At 38.3% G+C, this 17,116-nt stretch overlaps 1 protein-coding gene across 1 annotated transcript; it reads left to right on the top strand.

Annotated features, from left to right (window-relative positions):
• Positions 1-15,437: 15,437 nt before the first annotated feature.
• On the top strand, positions 15,438-16,434 carry LOC100604905 (olfactory receptor 2A5). Its single transcript, XM_012512168.2, has one exon. It carries the CDS (start codon positions 15,466-15,468, stop codon positions 16,336-16,338), a length of 873 nt encoding a protein of 290 aa, XP_012367622.2. The 5' UTR covers positions 15,438-15,465; the 3' UTR covers positions 16,339-16,434.
• Positions 16,435-17,116: the final 682 nt, after the last annotated feature.

Here is a 17,116-nt window from a genome sequence, read left to right on the forward strand (position 1 = left end):
TGTACACATACATGCACACACACAAACACACACACACACTCCTGTATACCACAGAATAATTTAGCAAGTATTTTCTAAGAACAAATATTAAATACAATATCATTATCACACTCATGAGTTTAACATTAATATGATAACATTATCTAAAAATGCCTCTTTGGGTTTCTATTTTGTTATTCAATTCAGGATCTAATCAAAGATTGTTTCAGTGCATTTAGTTTCTTACCTGTTTAGTCTAATGTTATCTCAAACCATTCTCTTACTCTTTGTCTTTCATATCATTGGGATTCTTTGAAGAGTCCAGTCTACTTGCTTTGTAGAAGGACCTGAAATTTGGAATCCTCATATCTAGATTCAAATAAAGTTTTTTTGGAAGTAATTCTACACAGACATGTTGTATGCTTCTCAGTGCATCACATGAGGAGACATATGATGTCAGTGTGCCCCATTATTGATAATGCTATTCGGTGATTTGTTTAAGTGTTTTCCACCATATTTCTTCATTGTAAGGGGTATCTTCTCCCTTGGAAATTCATAAGTACTCTACAGCATGAATCTCAGAGACTACCTGAAGATCCTGTCAGAGGTGTTTAAACCAGAGCAACTCCACCTTGAATAGGGGCTGTGTAAAATAAGGCTGAGAACTACTGGGCTGCATTCCCAGGAGGTGAAGGCATTCTTAGTCACAGGATAAGACAGAAGGTCAGCATAAGATACAGGTCACAACGACCTTGCTGATAAAACAGGTTGCAGTAAATTAACAGGCTAAAACCCACCAAAACCAAGATGGCAACCACCTCTGGTCATCCTCACTACTACCCTCCCACCAGCACCATGACAGTTTACAAACGCCATAGCAACGTCAGAAAGTTACCCTATTTGGTCTAAAAAAGGGAGGCATGAATGATCCACCCCTTTTTTAGAATATAATTAAGAAAGAACCACAAAAATGGGCAACCAGCAGCCCTTGGGGCAGCTTTGTCTAAGGAGTAGCCATTCTTTATTCCTTTGCTGTCCTAATAAACTTGCTTTCATTTTACGGACTTTTCCTGAATTCTTTCTTGCGTGAGATCCAAGAACCCTCTCTTGGGGTCTGGATCGGGATCTGTTTCTGGTGGAAATCCTATCTCCTAAGATATTTTCAGTCAATTATTTTAGCATCCACCGATTGCTTGAATAAATTATTAAGTTGGCTCCAAGGTAGTAATTTTGTAATTCTTTCAATTCTTTTTACATTTATCAGTTGGCATTCTTTTCACCATATCCACCCTCCGTCTTTCTCTACCCTGCTCTCTGCCCTGTAAGACTGATCTGTAAAAACTAGGGCTCTGCAGCCCTCTGGGTTCCTGAGTCTGGCTTATTGGAAGCAAAGGCAAGAGAAACAGGAAAGAGGGAGAAGTGTGAGGTCAAGAATTTATTCACTTCTGCAGGGTCAATATGGACTGAACCAAATGACTCTGATTCAAGTTCCTGTTTAGCCAACCCTTCCACATAGTCGTCCTTGTCTGCAGGTTCTAATAACAGCCATCCCCTCTTCTCATTTAGGCCTAGAGGTTGTATAGGAGTTTTATTACAAGCTCAGAATCCTGCACTATCCTGGTATCTTGCACCCTTTCTTGTGGTTTTCCCATATTCCTCTCATACCTTTGTAAATAGTCCTTTTATTGAACTTTTCTCAAATGGCATAACTTGTGTCATTGTTTTCCTGCTATGACCGTTGGTGTTTCATTTGCTTTGCTCACTTCCTTTTATTTCTCTTTCACAAGAATCAGAGCTGCATTCAATGGCTCATCCAAACTTCTCTGGATTCCTGCTCATTTTTCCTCATGATGTTTTTACAACAAATCTTTTGGACATCTAGTCTATCTTGGCATTTGCTTCTTGGAGGACCTAGACAAACATTGTAGTTTATTAACTTCAAGCATTCCCATGCCATGGACTTTAGTTAAAGCTTACAGAAGAACTGAGAGTCGAATACGTTGCCATCAATTTAGTATCTATCAAGAAAGATTCTCTCATACTAGCATTTCAATAAAGATGCCTGAATTGAGTGTGTGTCAAGGGGGTGTTTAGACTTGGGGTTAAAAACAACTGGGAAAGATATAAGCTAGCAGCATATGTTAAAATCAGAACAGTATTAACTTGAAGAAGTTCTAACTCATATCCTTTATTATTATGTCTTCAGTTAATGTTGCCCTGTTTTTGTCTTCCTTGCTGTTTCCAGGGAAAGAATATTCAAGGCATTTGTTTGGATGGTTGAACTAGGGACTATGTGTAGGTCTAGAAATGGCATGTGCGCCTTCATGCTAAACTCTCCATCAGCAGAAAAGTGGAAAAGGATTTGGAATGAGTTTTAATTTCTGGGGCTGTCACTTATATGACCTTGGATGAGTTCTTTAGCTTCGTTGAACTTGTCTCTTATTTTATGAACAGGGAGGTAATAAATGTTCACTTTTAAATAATTTTTTGAGGATTGGTAAAACTGCCTCTAAAGGACTTAGCACTGTGCCTAGAATATTGTAGGGTATTTGGTCTATTATTTTTGTCTACATGCGTGAATTAGAAAAAAGCTCAATCTATTGATAAGATGTTTGGATCTCCAGTCTCCAAAGAGAGTGTCTCCTCACTCCACTTAAACACCAATGCTGGTGCCCCACAGCTGTGTAACCAGGACTTGTTCCCAAAGGCCAAATGCCTGTGGTCTCTGGAACAGTTGCCTGAAGAGTGCTGCTGCTGTAATTAATTGTGGCAAAGTTTTAATGAACCCCATAAGGATATTTTTTTCTGACACTTACTTTGTAAAACCTAAAATAGTTTCTATTCCTATGAGATCAATTATAAAGTTTTTTTTTCATCTTTGCCAAGATGCCTGAGGCAACTTTCCAGCAGTGTCTTTTTAATGAATTCTCCACATGGCTCCTGGGCTATTGGTTCTTCCTGCACTGAGATGGCAGGAGCTCCCAGGGAGCAAGGCATGGAAACTTCTGAGACCCAGAAGATGATTTCCCTGGGAAGGCTCAGAAGTGCACATTCCTTTCAACTTAGAATCTCTCTAGATTCATTCACAGCCACTGAGGGAGGGAGGAAGTGATGGAGAGTACTCCAGAAGGCCTTAATATGTCTCTTATAGATCAGGCCTTTCTCATTAGTTTCATATTTGAGTCTAGACTTTGGGCCTTTCAGCTCTGTCTTGTTGACTAGCAACTAGAGGAGGTGTACTATAGATCAGATCCTCAATATCGATATGAAAAGCATATCTATACTCTTACCAACCCCAACCCCAGACTCAGGCTACCTCTGGTCTTTAATTAACCTGATGGATGTGCCAAATGATCCCTCACTCCCAGGAAATGTGCTTATCCACATACAGGCCGGTTTGGACATTCAATTGAAGCAATTACTCAATTTGTGATGAAAAACATTTAATTTAAACCACTTTGGAGAAATAAGTTTAGATCTATATGGCCAAGTTATGAAATAGACTGACATCTATTGCTGAAGTAACCAATTCTTTTTTTTTTTTTTTCTGAGACGGAGTCTCGCTCTGTCACCCAGGCTGGAGTGCAGTGGCACTATCTTGGCTCACTGCAAGCTCCGCCTCCCGGGATCACGCCATTCTCCTGCCTCAGCCTCCCGAGTAGCTGGGACTACAGGCGCCCGCCACCACGCCTGGCTAATTTTTTGTATTTTTTAGTAGAGAGGGGGTTTCACTGTGTTAGCCAGGATGGTCTCCATCTCCTGACCTTGTGATCCACCCGCCTCGGCCTCCCAAAGTGCTGGGATTACAGGCATGAGCCACCGCGCCCGGCCTGAAGTAACCAATTCTTTTGAGCTTTCATTCACATTGGTTTTTACACTTACCATCTATCTGACATCTCAGCAGCATTGAGATTAAGGTAATTGAAAAAAGAAGCCAGGGTGGATTCGATTTAATATAAACAGTCCAGTCAGTAAAGGTATTGCCAAGATATATCTGATGGAATTTTATAAAGAGGCTTCAGATCATTATTTAAAGGTAAACAATACTGACACTTATAAAATACTTCCTGGAAAAAAATAAGCCAGCAAGCTACTAATAGTCAAAAAAGTTTCCTGGATATGTTAGGCAATTTTGTTTAGATAAATTCAATTTAATTTATATAGGGTGATCAGATGGTCAGAGATTTTAGAGAGAAAGTTCTTGGAGTGAAGAATTATTTAACAGAAATATACAATTTCAGGTGATTATAAGTGGTCTCTTAAAGCAGAGAACATTTATCATACATGTTTATCTCTTTTTCCTCCCAAGCTACCACTAAAATGGCAAAAAAGCAAAGGTATAATCCACAGAAAAATATAGAATTACAGGGAAGACAGAAGCAGACCAGAGAAATTGCAGATTTCTTTTTTAATACAGAAAGGCACAAGGGGGAGCAGTAACCAACCCTAACCAGCTAACAAGCACTCAAAAGAGAAACTACTTAGAAGCACAACACATTCCTTTCAAGGGTCCCCAGGGAACTTCAGACTACCAATAGTTGAGAATGACAATACAAAAACAGTGAAAACACGGGTGTAAGCTGGAAGTCTATTATTACAGCAGCTGAATCCTCTGATCTCCTTACCACCCCAACTCAGTTAGGCAAAAACGTGCCCTAGGCAGAAGCCTAGAGGTTATTCTATGGAAAAATTGAAGATAAGGCTTAGATTGCAAAATCTCAGACAGAGCAAAAGACAGTGAGGCTTGGGACTGAACTCAGAGAAATCAATAACCAATGTGAAGACCCAGGGAGGAGAGTACGCCCCATGATGCTCCCTGCCTCTCAGTCTTTCACACTCAGGTACATTGTCTTCCTTCTCATTTTATAAATTAACAATATGTTAGAAAGATCATTCATCATGACCAGTGGGATTTATCCCTGTGATGCAAGGATGGTTCAACACACAAAAATCAATCAGTGGAATACATCATATCAACAGAATGAAGGACAAAAACCATATGACTATTTCAGTTGATGCCGAAAATACATTTGATAAAATTCAACATCCCTTCATGATAAAAACCCTAAAAAAACTGGTGATAGAAGGAACATACCTCAACGTAATAAAAGCCATCTATGACAGACCCACAGCTAGTATCACAACAAATGGGGAAAAACGGAAAGCCGTTCCATTAAAATCTGGAACACAACAAGGATGCCCTCTTTCACCACTGTTATTTGACGTAATACTGAAGGTCCTAGCTAGAGCAATCAGACAAGAGAAGGAAATACAGGAATCTGAATTAGGGAGATACAGTAACTGTCAGTAATATATTTGCAACTTTTTGTAAAATTATTTTAAAATAAATTATTTGTAAAAATTACACAATATTATGACAAAGAGAAGAAATTTTATTCTTAACATCATCCTTTGAAACTATTAAACTTATAGTAAATTTTTTAGATGTCAACTTAAAATAATGCGAGGGAGTTTGGAACTTTTCAAAATTCTTTCAATGCCAATGACTTGTATCATGCTTGAATTTTCTACCTAAACATAAACTCATTTCTCTAATTCTAATTACAATTAGATATTCTTAACCTATTTCTATTTGAAAACAAAGGAATTAATAATCATATAATCCATTGGATGAATTTGTAAAATTTAAAATCAATGAAAAATCTAAAAGAATTACAGTTTCTCCATATAAAAACCCAAACATTAAATGGAAAAATATTTGCAGCGAACAAAAACACAGAATCCATAATTCTAATGAATAAAAAATGCATGTAAATTAATAACAAATATTGTTATATGCACGGTTTGCTGATATTAACTACTTCTTTCATTCATTCATTCAACAAGCATTGATTGAGTGCTTTCCATTGGCCAGGTCCTGAGCCAGGCACTCTGGGTAGAGTCGTGAGTTAAATAAACAAAGGACAGAAACTGACAGCTCATAAGATAGGAAATGCAAATGGCCAATAATACAATAATGTTACATTCAACTTTCCTAGTAATCAGACATATCCAAATTAGAAAGTTATAGTTTTAGACTATCAAATTGCTGAAGACAGTTTAGAAATTACATGCAGGCACACCAAGAGAAACATGAAAGCAGGGAGTTGTTTAAAAAATTAGTTGGGATGGAGTACATCAGGATAAATAGCTCATGCATGCAGGGCTTAATAGCTAGGTGATGGGTTGATAGTTGCAGCAAACCACCATGGCATACATTTACCTATATAACAAAACTGCATGTCCTGCATGTGTATCCCAGAACTAAAATAAAATGAAATTTTAAAAAAATTAGTTAAAAATTGAAAAATTAATTGAATCAATCTTTTTAAAGAATAACTTTATAATATTATAATAATTACCTCTTTATTTTTCTACTTAGCTCTAATGAGAACTCTGCAATATTACTTTATACCCAATTTACAGATGGAAAAACAATTTGGAGATGTTAGCTATCTTGTCCAAAGCCACACAGATAATCATCAGTTAAAATTATATTGATTGATAGATTGCCTAGATTATCATGGTAAGTGGCAAACAGCATCAGAAATTTTATGTATAATGTGAGGTCTATTAAGCTAAAAATATATGAAAATTGGGAAAAAGAAACCACCAAATGTCAACAAATTTACCTCTGAGGTGTAGCCTCATGGGTGAATTTCATTTTCTTCCACCATGAGCACAGCTCATTTTAAAATATTAGAAATATTTTAAAATAAAAGAAAGACAAAAGCATTTTAAAAGTTGTTCTGCATGAGAAGCACTAAGGCCAGTGAAACTCAATCAGACAGCAAGACCATCTTTCCATGTGACACTAATGTGCCTCCTAACGCTACCCAAAGGCAACACAATAGACGTGGAATAGGGCAGTGGTTAAGAGCATGGAATCTGACGTGGATTTAAGGTTACTTAAGCTCTTGGATTTTTAATTTTCTTATTCATATAAAGTCATTTCGTTTTGGGTATGCTGCATGAGAGCATATATACAAGGTTCCTGCCACATATCAATAATAGAACCAATGTTTCAATTATGGTTACTAGAAAAGCTTAGAAGATGGGTGTTGTGTTTCTAGAGATAAATGTGTACTCAATTCAAGCCTTTCAGATGCAGTTAACAACTAAACATATAAAGAATACATGTAAGAAGAATATACAAATTTAAGTTAGATAATTTGTATTTATTTCAAGTGAATTCAAAGGGAGACTGACAAGTAATTCACTGTAACGGATAATTCCAACTCCTCTGTAGTTGTTCAAATACTGAGAACTGAGAAAGATACACCAAATCTCAAACCTCTAAACTCATCTGAGTGAGGAAGAGGAGATATCTCATGGCCTGGAGCCCTTGGGGATATTGAAGATTCTGTACGTGGGTCTTTTCCATGTCAGTAATCATTAAATTTTATGATTTGCACCCAGATATCAATCTAGAAAACTGAAGAAAAAACTTGCTTTGAACTCTAGTTTCCAGGCACTCTTGAATTCTCTTTGACTTATGCCCATTCTAGTTATTAAAATATGAAACTCTTCTTATTCTCTTGATCAATGATAAATCAATAATCTTTTATTAATATACAGGCATTTCAGATTTTTATATAGTTATGCAGGTTGTTGTTGAGAACAGAAAAGACATTTATATTGCTACTTTCCATGATAATAATGTGTCCAGGCTTGAAAACATGAAACAAATTAAAAATTAAAAAGCTTTGGGAGTGGTGGCTGCTATCCCACAATAACATTGGGTCACAAATGAGCCCTCCTGGATACGGGTACATGGCTTATGCCCAGCCAACATTCAACGTGGAATGTTGGTATAAATGTGAGGAATTCAGCAGTAGACTTTTGCAAAATATCTATTGGTTAATTATGTTATTAAAGATTAATCTATAAGCTATTCGTCAAGAAAGAGGGAAGGACAAATTAAAATTATATTTTTCTTGAAATGAAAAATCAGGCTACCTGTGAGAGAAGGAATCACTGAGGCAGTGGGATTTCTGCCTAACGTAGCCTACGCATGGTCTCACATTTGTGCCTTCCTAGGGATAGGTCGGCGGGGGAGGTAGAGGACATGTGTACACCGCATTAGTTAACACGGAAGCTTTGGGATCTGAGGCTGCTGATAAGCTTTTTGTTGTTGATATTCTGGGTGAGGGTCATTCGTTTGTTTTTGCTATTTGTTATCTCATTACCTCAAATCCCTTGTTTGAGATTCTTCATTAAATTATGATCTCAATTAAATCTGGAAACAATTTACATTCAGAAGACAGAAGATACACTGCTGTGGAGACAGGACCCAAGAGAATATACGGAAGAAAAGCGACAATGAGGAAAGGTTAAAGATAAAAGTAAGAGAGGGAGGTGAGAAGGCAAGAATGCAAAGAAAACAAGGGAGATGGGAGAAAATGATGGAGGAGAAAGAAGTCAAAGGGAGATCAGGAGAAAGAAATAGGACAGAAAGAAGCTCTGCAACTGAGTTTCTTGCAAGTCATTTTAATAGCAGTGGCAATTCATGAGCAAAAAGATATGAGCACAGTCTGCTTTCCTAAGGCCATAAAAACAAGATTTTTAAATAAAAGTGTGTATTTCATGAAAACATAAAGAAAGTGACTAACATATAATGATCTTGATGTTTTTCAATTAGTCACTATGAAATAAAACTAAGCATCATTTATTTTTTCACTTATTTATTCAGCAAGTCAATTGAGCATCTAACTACTGTGACAAGCTAGTGGGACTTCAGTATAATGGACAAGCAGACATAGTCCTTGCCCATAATGAACTTCCCTTCTAGTAGAAGAGGCAAAGAAGCAAATAATGAAAAGACACACGAATTCTAGTTTACTATATGTGCCGCTCTGCTAGATAATAGCAATGTGGTTGGGGGAGGAAGGGATAAGAGCTAATTAAAGTGATAACTCTTGACACAGGGACCAGCATATGTAAAAACACTGATGCTGGAAATAGGTTGATGTGACCTAGAATTTGTCTTAGGTTCGGTGTGGCAATGACACACTGATCAAAGATGAGAACAACCAGAGTTATGATTTCAGAAGCAGGGAGGGCCAGATCATTTAGTGCTTTTAAAGCATTCAAAGGGAATTTGGATTTTACATTGCCGAAAGAGAGGGCACTGAAGATTTTCAAGCAGGAGAGATATACACTATATACTAGTATATACTGTACTACATATACTATATACTAGTATATACTATACTAGTGTATACTATACTATACCATATACTTGTATAGATTATACTATATATACTATACTTTGCATTTTAAAATAATAATAGGATACTTCTTTTAGTTTAGTGGATTTTGTCAAGTTTGCCCAGAATGAAACCTCACAGAGGTTAAGAAAGGCACAGATCAAGTGTTCTTATTTAACCAATTAATGATTTTAAGACAAAAATTCCATTTATTTCTGTTCCATATAAGATAATTATGTAAATAATAAAACATTATGTATAGTACACTACAGGCTGTGTGGTCCAGAATGGGACCCAAACTTAAGATTATACAATAAGATTTTATTTTGTATAGTGAATCTGTATCTGCTTACACTATTCAATTTGGGAATAGTATGAAATATATAAATGATAAATATGAAGGTCAACTCTCTTTTTTTATCCATGCACCCCAGGAGACTGTAGATTGTGGCGGTGGCATTAAAGAGCAGGTTAACAGACTTCAACTTTGGAGAGTGAGAAGAATCAAGAATGACTCAATTTTTCATTTGAGTAACCTGCAGGTGGCAGTGATGCACCTTATCATGATTGGTAAGACAAGGAAAAGGAAATTAAGCACTCCATTTTGAATACACTAGCTTCAAGATGCTTGGGTTCTCATCTTAAATCTGCCCTTAGTCTTAATGAAGTCATATCTTCTCTAGCTTCAGAGTTATCTTTAAAATGACATCTGTGGATAAAATGGTCTTTAAGATTCTTTGTGTGCCTAAAAGCTTCTTAAGTAGCACCTTACATTTACGCTGAGCTTTTGCATTTACAAGGTACATTTTGATGCCTCATAAAGGGTAAAGTGCTATTTTTATGCTGGTAGTGCATGGGCCATGCTTTCAGAAACATTTCTTCATTATCTATGGTGTCAACCAAATGCTTAGCAGTTTAGAGGCAAAGGTTGATAATTGAGTGGTTTTCAAAAAAAACAAGAAATTTATAATCCTTTGGGTATGTACCCAGTAATGCTGCTATAAAGACACATGCACACGTATGTTTATTGCGGCACTATTCACAATAGCAAAGACTTGGAACCAACCCAAATGTCCAACAATGATAGACTGGATTAAGAAAATGTGGCACATATACACCATGGAATACTATGCAGCCATAAAAATGATGAGTTCATGTCCTTTGTAGAGACATGGATGAAGCTGGAAACCATCATTCTCAGCAAACTATCGCAAGGACAAAAAACCAAACACCACATATTCTCACTCATAGGTGGGAATTGAACAATGAGAACACATGGACACAGGAAGGGGAACATCACACACCGGGGACTGTTGTGGGGTGGGGGGAGGGGGGAGGGACAGCATTAGGAGATATACCTAATACTAAATGATGAGTTAATGGGTGCGGCACACCAACATGGCACATGTATACATATGTAACAAACCTGCACGTTGTGCACATGTACCCTAAAACTCAAAGTATAATAATAATAAAATTAAAAAGAAAACAAGAAATTAACAGACATAAAATTTGTCTGTGTGAATTGTATTTACTAATGCACTCAATATCTAATACTCTTCTTTCTGCATTTGAAGGTGTTATTCGTCTTTAAGTCCATACTGTGGTGCCAGGAAACATGAGAGATTGTGTTGACTTTTGTCCTATAATTGGAGAAGAAACAAAAAGGTGTGAAATCCCATTAGTCTCCCAATCATCCACCTTTCTGAGTGTGTTGTGGAATTAAGAATAATGTTTATGGGTTGCCAGAGTATAAGACATGCTCCCAAGGTACTGTTAAAAGCTCTTTTGAACACAGTGGATTTCTGCCTCTGTGAATTATCAATGAGCCTCACTTCGGAAATCTTTGGTCATCTGCCATCTCTGTCCTTGGAATGACATTGTTTCAGTTGAGCCCTCATTTCATTTATAGAATAACAATTACTTTTAATTTTCACAATGAAGTTGCTGCAGATTTGTATTGTATTTCTGATTAACAGCCTTGTACCCCTTGTAAGGGTCCATGAAATTGGGAAATTATGCTAAAAAGCTGCTATATTTTTCTTGAAGGATAGCAATGGCTTTCTGTTAGTAACTTTGATTTTATTTTATGTTTACTATAAGTATTAATTTAAGTGTAGCTTTTTACAGAAAAATATTCTTGTTTCTAAAAAATAGAGTTAGCATTATTGATATGATTAAAATGAATATCTTAGTTTGCCTCCTGGGATAACATAGAGCATAGCTTGTTGATTTTCTTTATTTTTAGTTTTTTAGTTTCCCACCTATCTCTCTGATCTTTCTTCTTGTTCTCTTTTGGAGATTTTTCTTTCTCTGTCCATCTCTAAAATATTGGTTATTCTTAAGATACTGTTCTTAACCTTCTCTTTTTTTCTCACCAAAACTGCTTTGCTCTCCTTGAATACTCTTATCCACTATCATGACTTTAACTATCTGTTAAATCTGTACTCTGACCCGGATGTCTCTAATAAACTCCAAAACTATTTAGTTAATTCTTTATTGGACCAAGCCACCTAAATATTCATCATGTTCAAAATTATATTCTCTTTTTAACCTTTGCTTTTAAATAATATCTTCCTTAGTTATTCCTCATATAATTGAATGAAAACACTTTATATACAGCCACACAAACCAGAAACCTGGGGAGCACCCCAGCTCTGTTTGGCTTCCTCACCACACACCAAGTCACTGAATGCTGATAATTATATTTCCTTCACATGTTCCATACCCATTCCCTCCAGCCTGTCTCCATGGCTACCATCTCAATTCAGGTACTCACTGTCACTTGAAAATGCAGACTCTACAGATAGTTTGGGCTCACAGTATCCAATCTCATTCTTTTAAACAATCCTCCACATTAACCAAACATTAATCTTTGTAATAACATATCTTAGTCAAATCGTTCTACTCTTTATTTCCAATGAAGTCCAATAGAAGCTCATTTTAGAACCTCTTTCCCAGTATTGTTATTATTGGTTTTATTGCTATGCCCTCCTCGTACCTTAAGGTGCAGCCTAGTGTGTCTTTTTTTCTTGTGGTTACTTCTTTATTATTTTTACACAGTTTTACAGTTTTCACTGAAATCTCTTAACTCCTCCATGCAAAGTCAAAGCCTTCCCATATTGGACCTGATTCCTCCAGTACCAATGGGAAAATAACTTATAATCTTTGAAATCTCCAGACTCAGATGTCACTGCAGGCATAATTGAATAGGTAAGGTCCAGCCTGGCATGTCTTCCTGAAGAGTGTCTAAACTTTCCATCCACATCAAAGCCTTTCCCTATCCACTTTCAGAAGGATCTACCCCACCTTTCCTTGCTGCCTGCAGTATACTGTGCACATGTGTATCCCAGGTCCTACACTGCTTATTTGCATGGCTCACTTGTAGGCAGACTGTAAACTCTTGGAAGATGGAGACAGTATCTCACTAATGTTTGCTTTTCCAGTGTCTAGGATGATTCCCACACAGAGCAGATGCTCAATAAATGTAAATTGAATGAGCGAATTAATAAATGAATGATTAATTATTCAGTATCTACACATGATAATTGTGGATATAAAATATCCATATGTAGATAATATATGAATAATTGAAAAGCATTTTGGCAATATTTTATTTAGTTCTCCAGTTTTAGGTAGTTAGTAAGCTTATTTTATTTTTGTTAAGTGCTTCAGCTGTTTTTTCTAACCACTGTACATAGTTACTAAACTTTTCTTGTCATTCTTCCAGAGATCTGGGGAAAAATATTCATTGAGCTTCTTTATTCTGTCCATAGAAATACACTTGCTTTGAAACCTTGATAGTCTGTGAGCCAAAATCATAGGCATATTTCCGAGTCTCCCCTGTTAGCTCACACATTAACAACCTACATCTCTCTGGAGTAAAGAACCCAGTGTGTTCTGACAAATGAGATTTGGATGTTTCTCTCTAAAATGTTGCCCAACCAGCAAACACACACACACACGTAGATATATACATAATACATATACACATAAGGGATGTACACATAAAAGGGATAATCAGAAACATTTTCAAGGCATCCTCTGTCTATGCTTCATTGTGTGAATATAAACACAGCCCCTACACCTGAGGCGTCATTATACCAAAAGTTTTGTTGAACTTCAGGAGTATATCATAGTAAAGGTGAAGGTGTGAGTTACACATTTCTGTCCTCGAAACAACAGGGCTTCTACCATGACACCTCTTCAAGGCCAGCCTTACTCTGGCTTCTCTTATTTCCTACACCCTATATCAAATCTCAGGTACTATGTGGAAAGGCCTTAGAATCTTTCTCACCACAGTGTGGGAGGGTTGATAGAAGTATTTTTTTTTCTAATCTATCAATACCAAGTTAGAATTAACTAAGAAGAAGATTTTCAAGCATTTATGACAGAAGCATGATGCTCTGCCTCCTCAAGCTCCATTTAATCCATCCAGGGCAAGACTGAGATCCACGAACTTATCACAATCCAAATACTTAGGGGGTGTAATTTGCAATGTGGCCCCTGGAGAATGCATGCTCTTGTTACTACAAGAGTTTTATGTGTAGAGATCCAGCTGGTTATTAAGCCATCATCTGCCAGCTTTTTTTTTCTGAATGCCCATCTCCAGGGCCCAGAGAAATGGAGACAGGAGGATAAACAACTTTTGTTTCTTCCGGTAGACACAGAGTCTGACTGCTGTGTATCCTGTTTCCCTTAGGGACTCTACCTTGTCCTCAGGGACAATCTGTGAAGGCTTGAGTGGAGATGACCCCACCATAAAACCTATACTGCTGGTGTTCCCAGAAAGCAGGCTGCAGTCTGCATCATCCTATGCTAAGACAGACAACTCCTGCAGCTGGAAATTCCTTCTCTCAGAGGCTGCTGGTGGGAGCAACATCCTCAGCTCTGGCCTTCAAAAGCTCCTATGATCTCTGCACAATTTCTCTAAATATAATTATATTTCTGAGACAAGACCAGGCGTGATATCACAGTGAGTAAAGGGTCTTTTGCAAAGTCTGGTAGTTTAGAGAAGCTAGGGTCAGGAGGAAGGCAGGGCTCCAGAAATCAGTACATTGAATGGGAGATACAGAGATAATTTATTGGCAGACAGTTTCCTGGGCTTAAGGTAGAGTTAGCATTTGCAGAGGTGGAGTCATAAGCTGCACATTGAGAATGACGCATTGATCATTTAACATTTGTGTACTTCTATGAAACGTCCTGGTTTTCCCTTTCTGTAGCCCCTGTGGCTATGTGGTTGGGGGAATGACAAGCAGAGAAAATTTAAGAAGAGTCTGAAGACTTGATTGAAATCTAGGATATGCTCTTTGAATGTTATTCTTAATGTAATGCCTTTCATTCGTCCATCCATCCATCCATCCATCCATCCATCCATCCATCCATCCATCAATTCATCCAACAAGTGTAGTGGGCATTGTGCCAGCAACAGCACCTGCTAAGAACCAGGGAAGCAGCCCTGCAAGGGGGTGGGGTGAAGGCAGGAGTCAGAATATTATCCTGTCAACTATTCACCTAGATAACCACTTGCCCTGGCCATATATCAGAAATGACTTCAGTGAATGCTTGCTGGATTAGTGATGGCACTCTTTCTTGGCTTGCATGCAAAGGGAAACAGCCAGATTTTCCTGAGTTGCTTCAGGAAGTAAAACATTTAATGCAAGCTTTATTTTCCCTAAAACTAGTAAACACAGGGAAGCAAACCTCTTTGAAATTGCATTTGTAAACCTCATTTCCTAATTCATGCTTTTATGTGTTTTCTCTAATCATTTACTGGAGCACCTGCATGTGCAATGCACTCTGCACAAATTAAGAGAAAACCAAAATAAGAGAAAACCAAATATGGAAGAGAAAGTGGGGGAAACTATGCAAACTAAATAAATTATAAAGTAAAACACATAAGAACATGGCTGTGATCCTTACTCTAAAATAAAATGGCTAGCCATTCTGAAAAACAACTTACTCTGTGGCTGCCCTTCTGATAGTAAAACTGTGGGTCTTGCAATCCAAGTTAAGTTAAATTATTTGGGACTGGATATAGTATACGTCACCCTGTCTGCATTTACACTAGTTCTCTGAACCAAATTTATCTTCTGCTTTACTCTGGATTAAAGGATTTGGCATAATGGCTCTGAAAAAGCTTGCTGACTGAGTCAGCACACCCTGTGTGCACCATAAACCCCTCCTTCTGTTAACTGACGAATCCGGATCTGCATTTGCTCCTCCGCACATAGCTCATTGCCACAGCAGAGTCCAACACAGGTACTGTCACAAGGGCATGACAGAAAATCAGACATGGGTCACAGAATTCAGTCTCCTGGGATTTCCGATCAGTCTAAGGATCCAGATGCTCCTCTCTGGGCTTTTCTCCCTGTTCTACGTCTTCACTCTGCTGGGAAACGGGGCCATCCTGGGGCTCATCTGGCTGGACTCCAGACTGCACACCCCCATGTACTTCTTTCTCTCACACCTGGCCGTCATTGATATTTCGTATGCTTCCAACAATGTCCCCAAGATGCTGACAGACCTTCTGAACAAGAGAAAAACAATCTCCTTTGTCCCATGCATAATGCAGACCTTTTTATACATGGCTTTTGCTCACACCGAGTGTCTCATCTTGGTAATGATGTCCTATGATTGGTACGTGGCTATCTGCCACCCTCTGCAATATTCTGCCATCATGAGATGGGGAGTGTGCACAATCCTGGCTGTCACTTCCTGGACGTGTGGCTCCCTCCTGGCTCTGGTCCATGTGGTTCTCATCCTGAGGCTGCCCTTCTGTGGGCCCCATGAAATCAACCACTTCTTCTGTGAAATCCTGGCTGCCCTCAGGCTGGCCTGTGCTGACACCTGGCTCAACCAGGTGGTCATCTTTGCAGCCTGCGTGTTCATCCTGGTGGGGCCGCTCTGCCTGGTGCTGGTCTCCTACTCGCGCATCCTGGCGGCCATCTTGAGGATCCAGTCAGGGGAGGGCCGCAGAAAGGCCTTCTCCACCTGCTCCTCCCACCTCTGTGTGCTGGGACTCTTCTTTGGCAGCGCCATTGTCATGTACATGGCCCCCAAGTCCCGCCATCCTGAGGAGCAGCAGAAGGTCCTTTCCCTGTTTTACAGCCTTTTCAACCCGATGCTGAACCCCCGATCTACAGCCTGAGGAATGCAGAGGTCAAGGGTGCCCTGAAAAGAGTGTTGTGGAAACAGAGATCAAGGTGAGGGATGCCAGGGAAAGTCTAGAGTGTTGAAGATTTCCTCCCAATGAGATTTGTAGGAACGGTGGTGTAAATGCCTTACAGTCTCATCTCTTAGATTTCTGATATCAAGAATATATATTGATCGGCTTCTATCCCTAAACGTGGAGTACCCCGCAGATCACAAAGCACATGCAGAAAGGCGCTGAGCCGTGTGGTGCAGCAGAGGCGCAAAGTGCCATGAACTCCTACTGCCAGCTCCCACCCCTACCCAGGATCTGCTTTCTGGTCTTTTGAGGCTTAGTTCTCTCAAATTTCCTCTGAAATTTCTCTATTATTTCCATCTCTTTTTGCCATAAGTATATGCTGGTAATCCCATACCATATGCTACTACAAGAGAGTACTTGTAACCACACAGAAAAAATACTGACCTTGGTTAAGCAGCCCTCTACTGGGAACGTAACAACAACTAAGAGTAGAGCCAATGCCTGGTCTGGAAGTACCTGATGTCTGATGACATTAGTACTGGAAGTTCATCTAAATCACCCTAACAAATCTAATTTTGTAAAAAGCAAAGTTTAATTGTATAGATTTTTTTATATAAAAGGCAGAGAAATATCAGGATCTTTGTTTCATTTCACTTAATTCTGCACCATTTAATTAGAAAGAGTTTGGAAAGATTTTGCATTTAAAATAAATATGAGAGAATGTTATTAGGGATATTACCTTTTTCATAATTCAGAT

Source organism: Nomascus leucogenys, chromosome 13, assembly GCF_006542625.1.
Source record: "Nomascus leucogenys isolate Asia chromosome 13, Asia_NLE_v1, whole genome shotgun sequence".
NCBI classification, from domain to species: Eukaryota; Metazoa; Chordata; class Mammalia; order Primates; family Hylobatidae; genus Nomascus; species Nomascus leucogenys.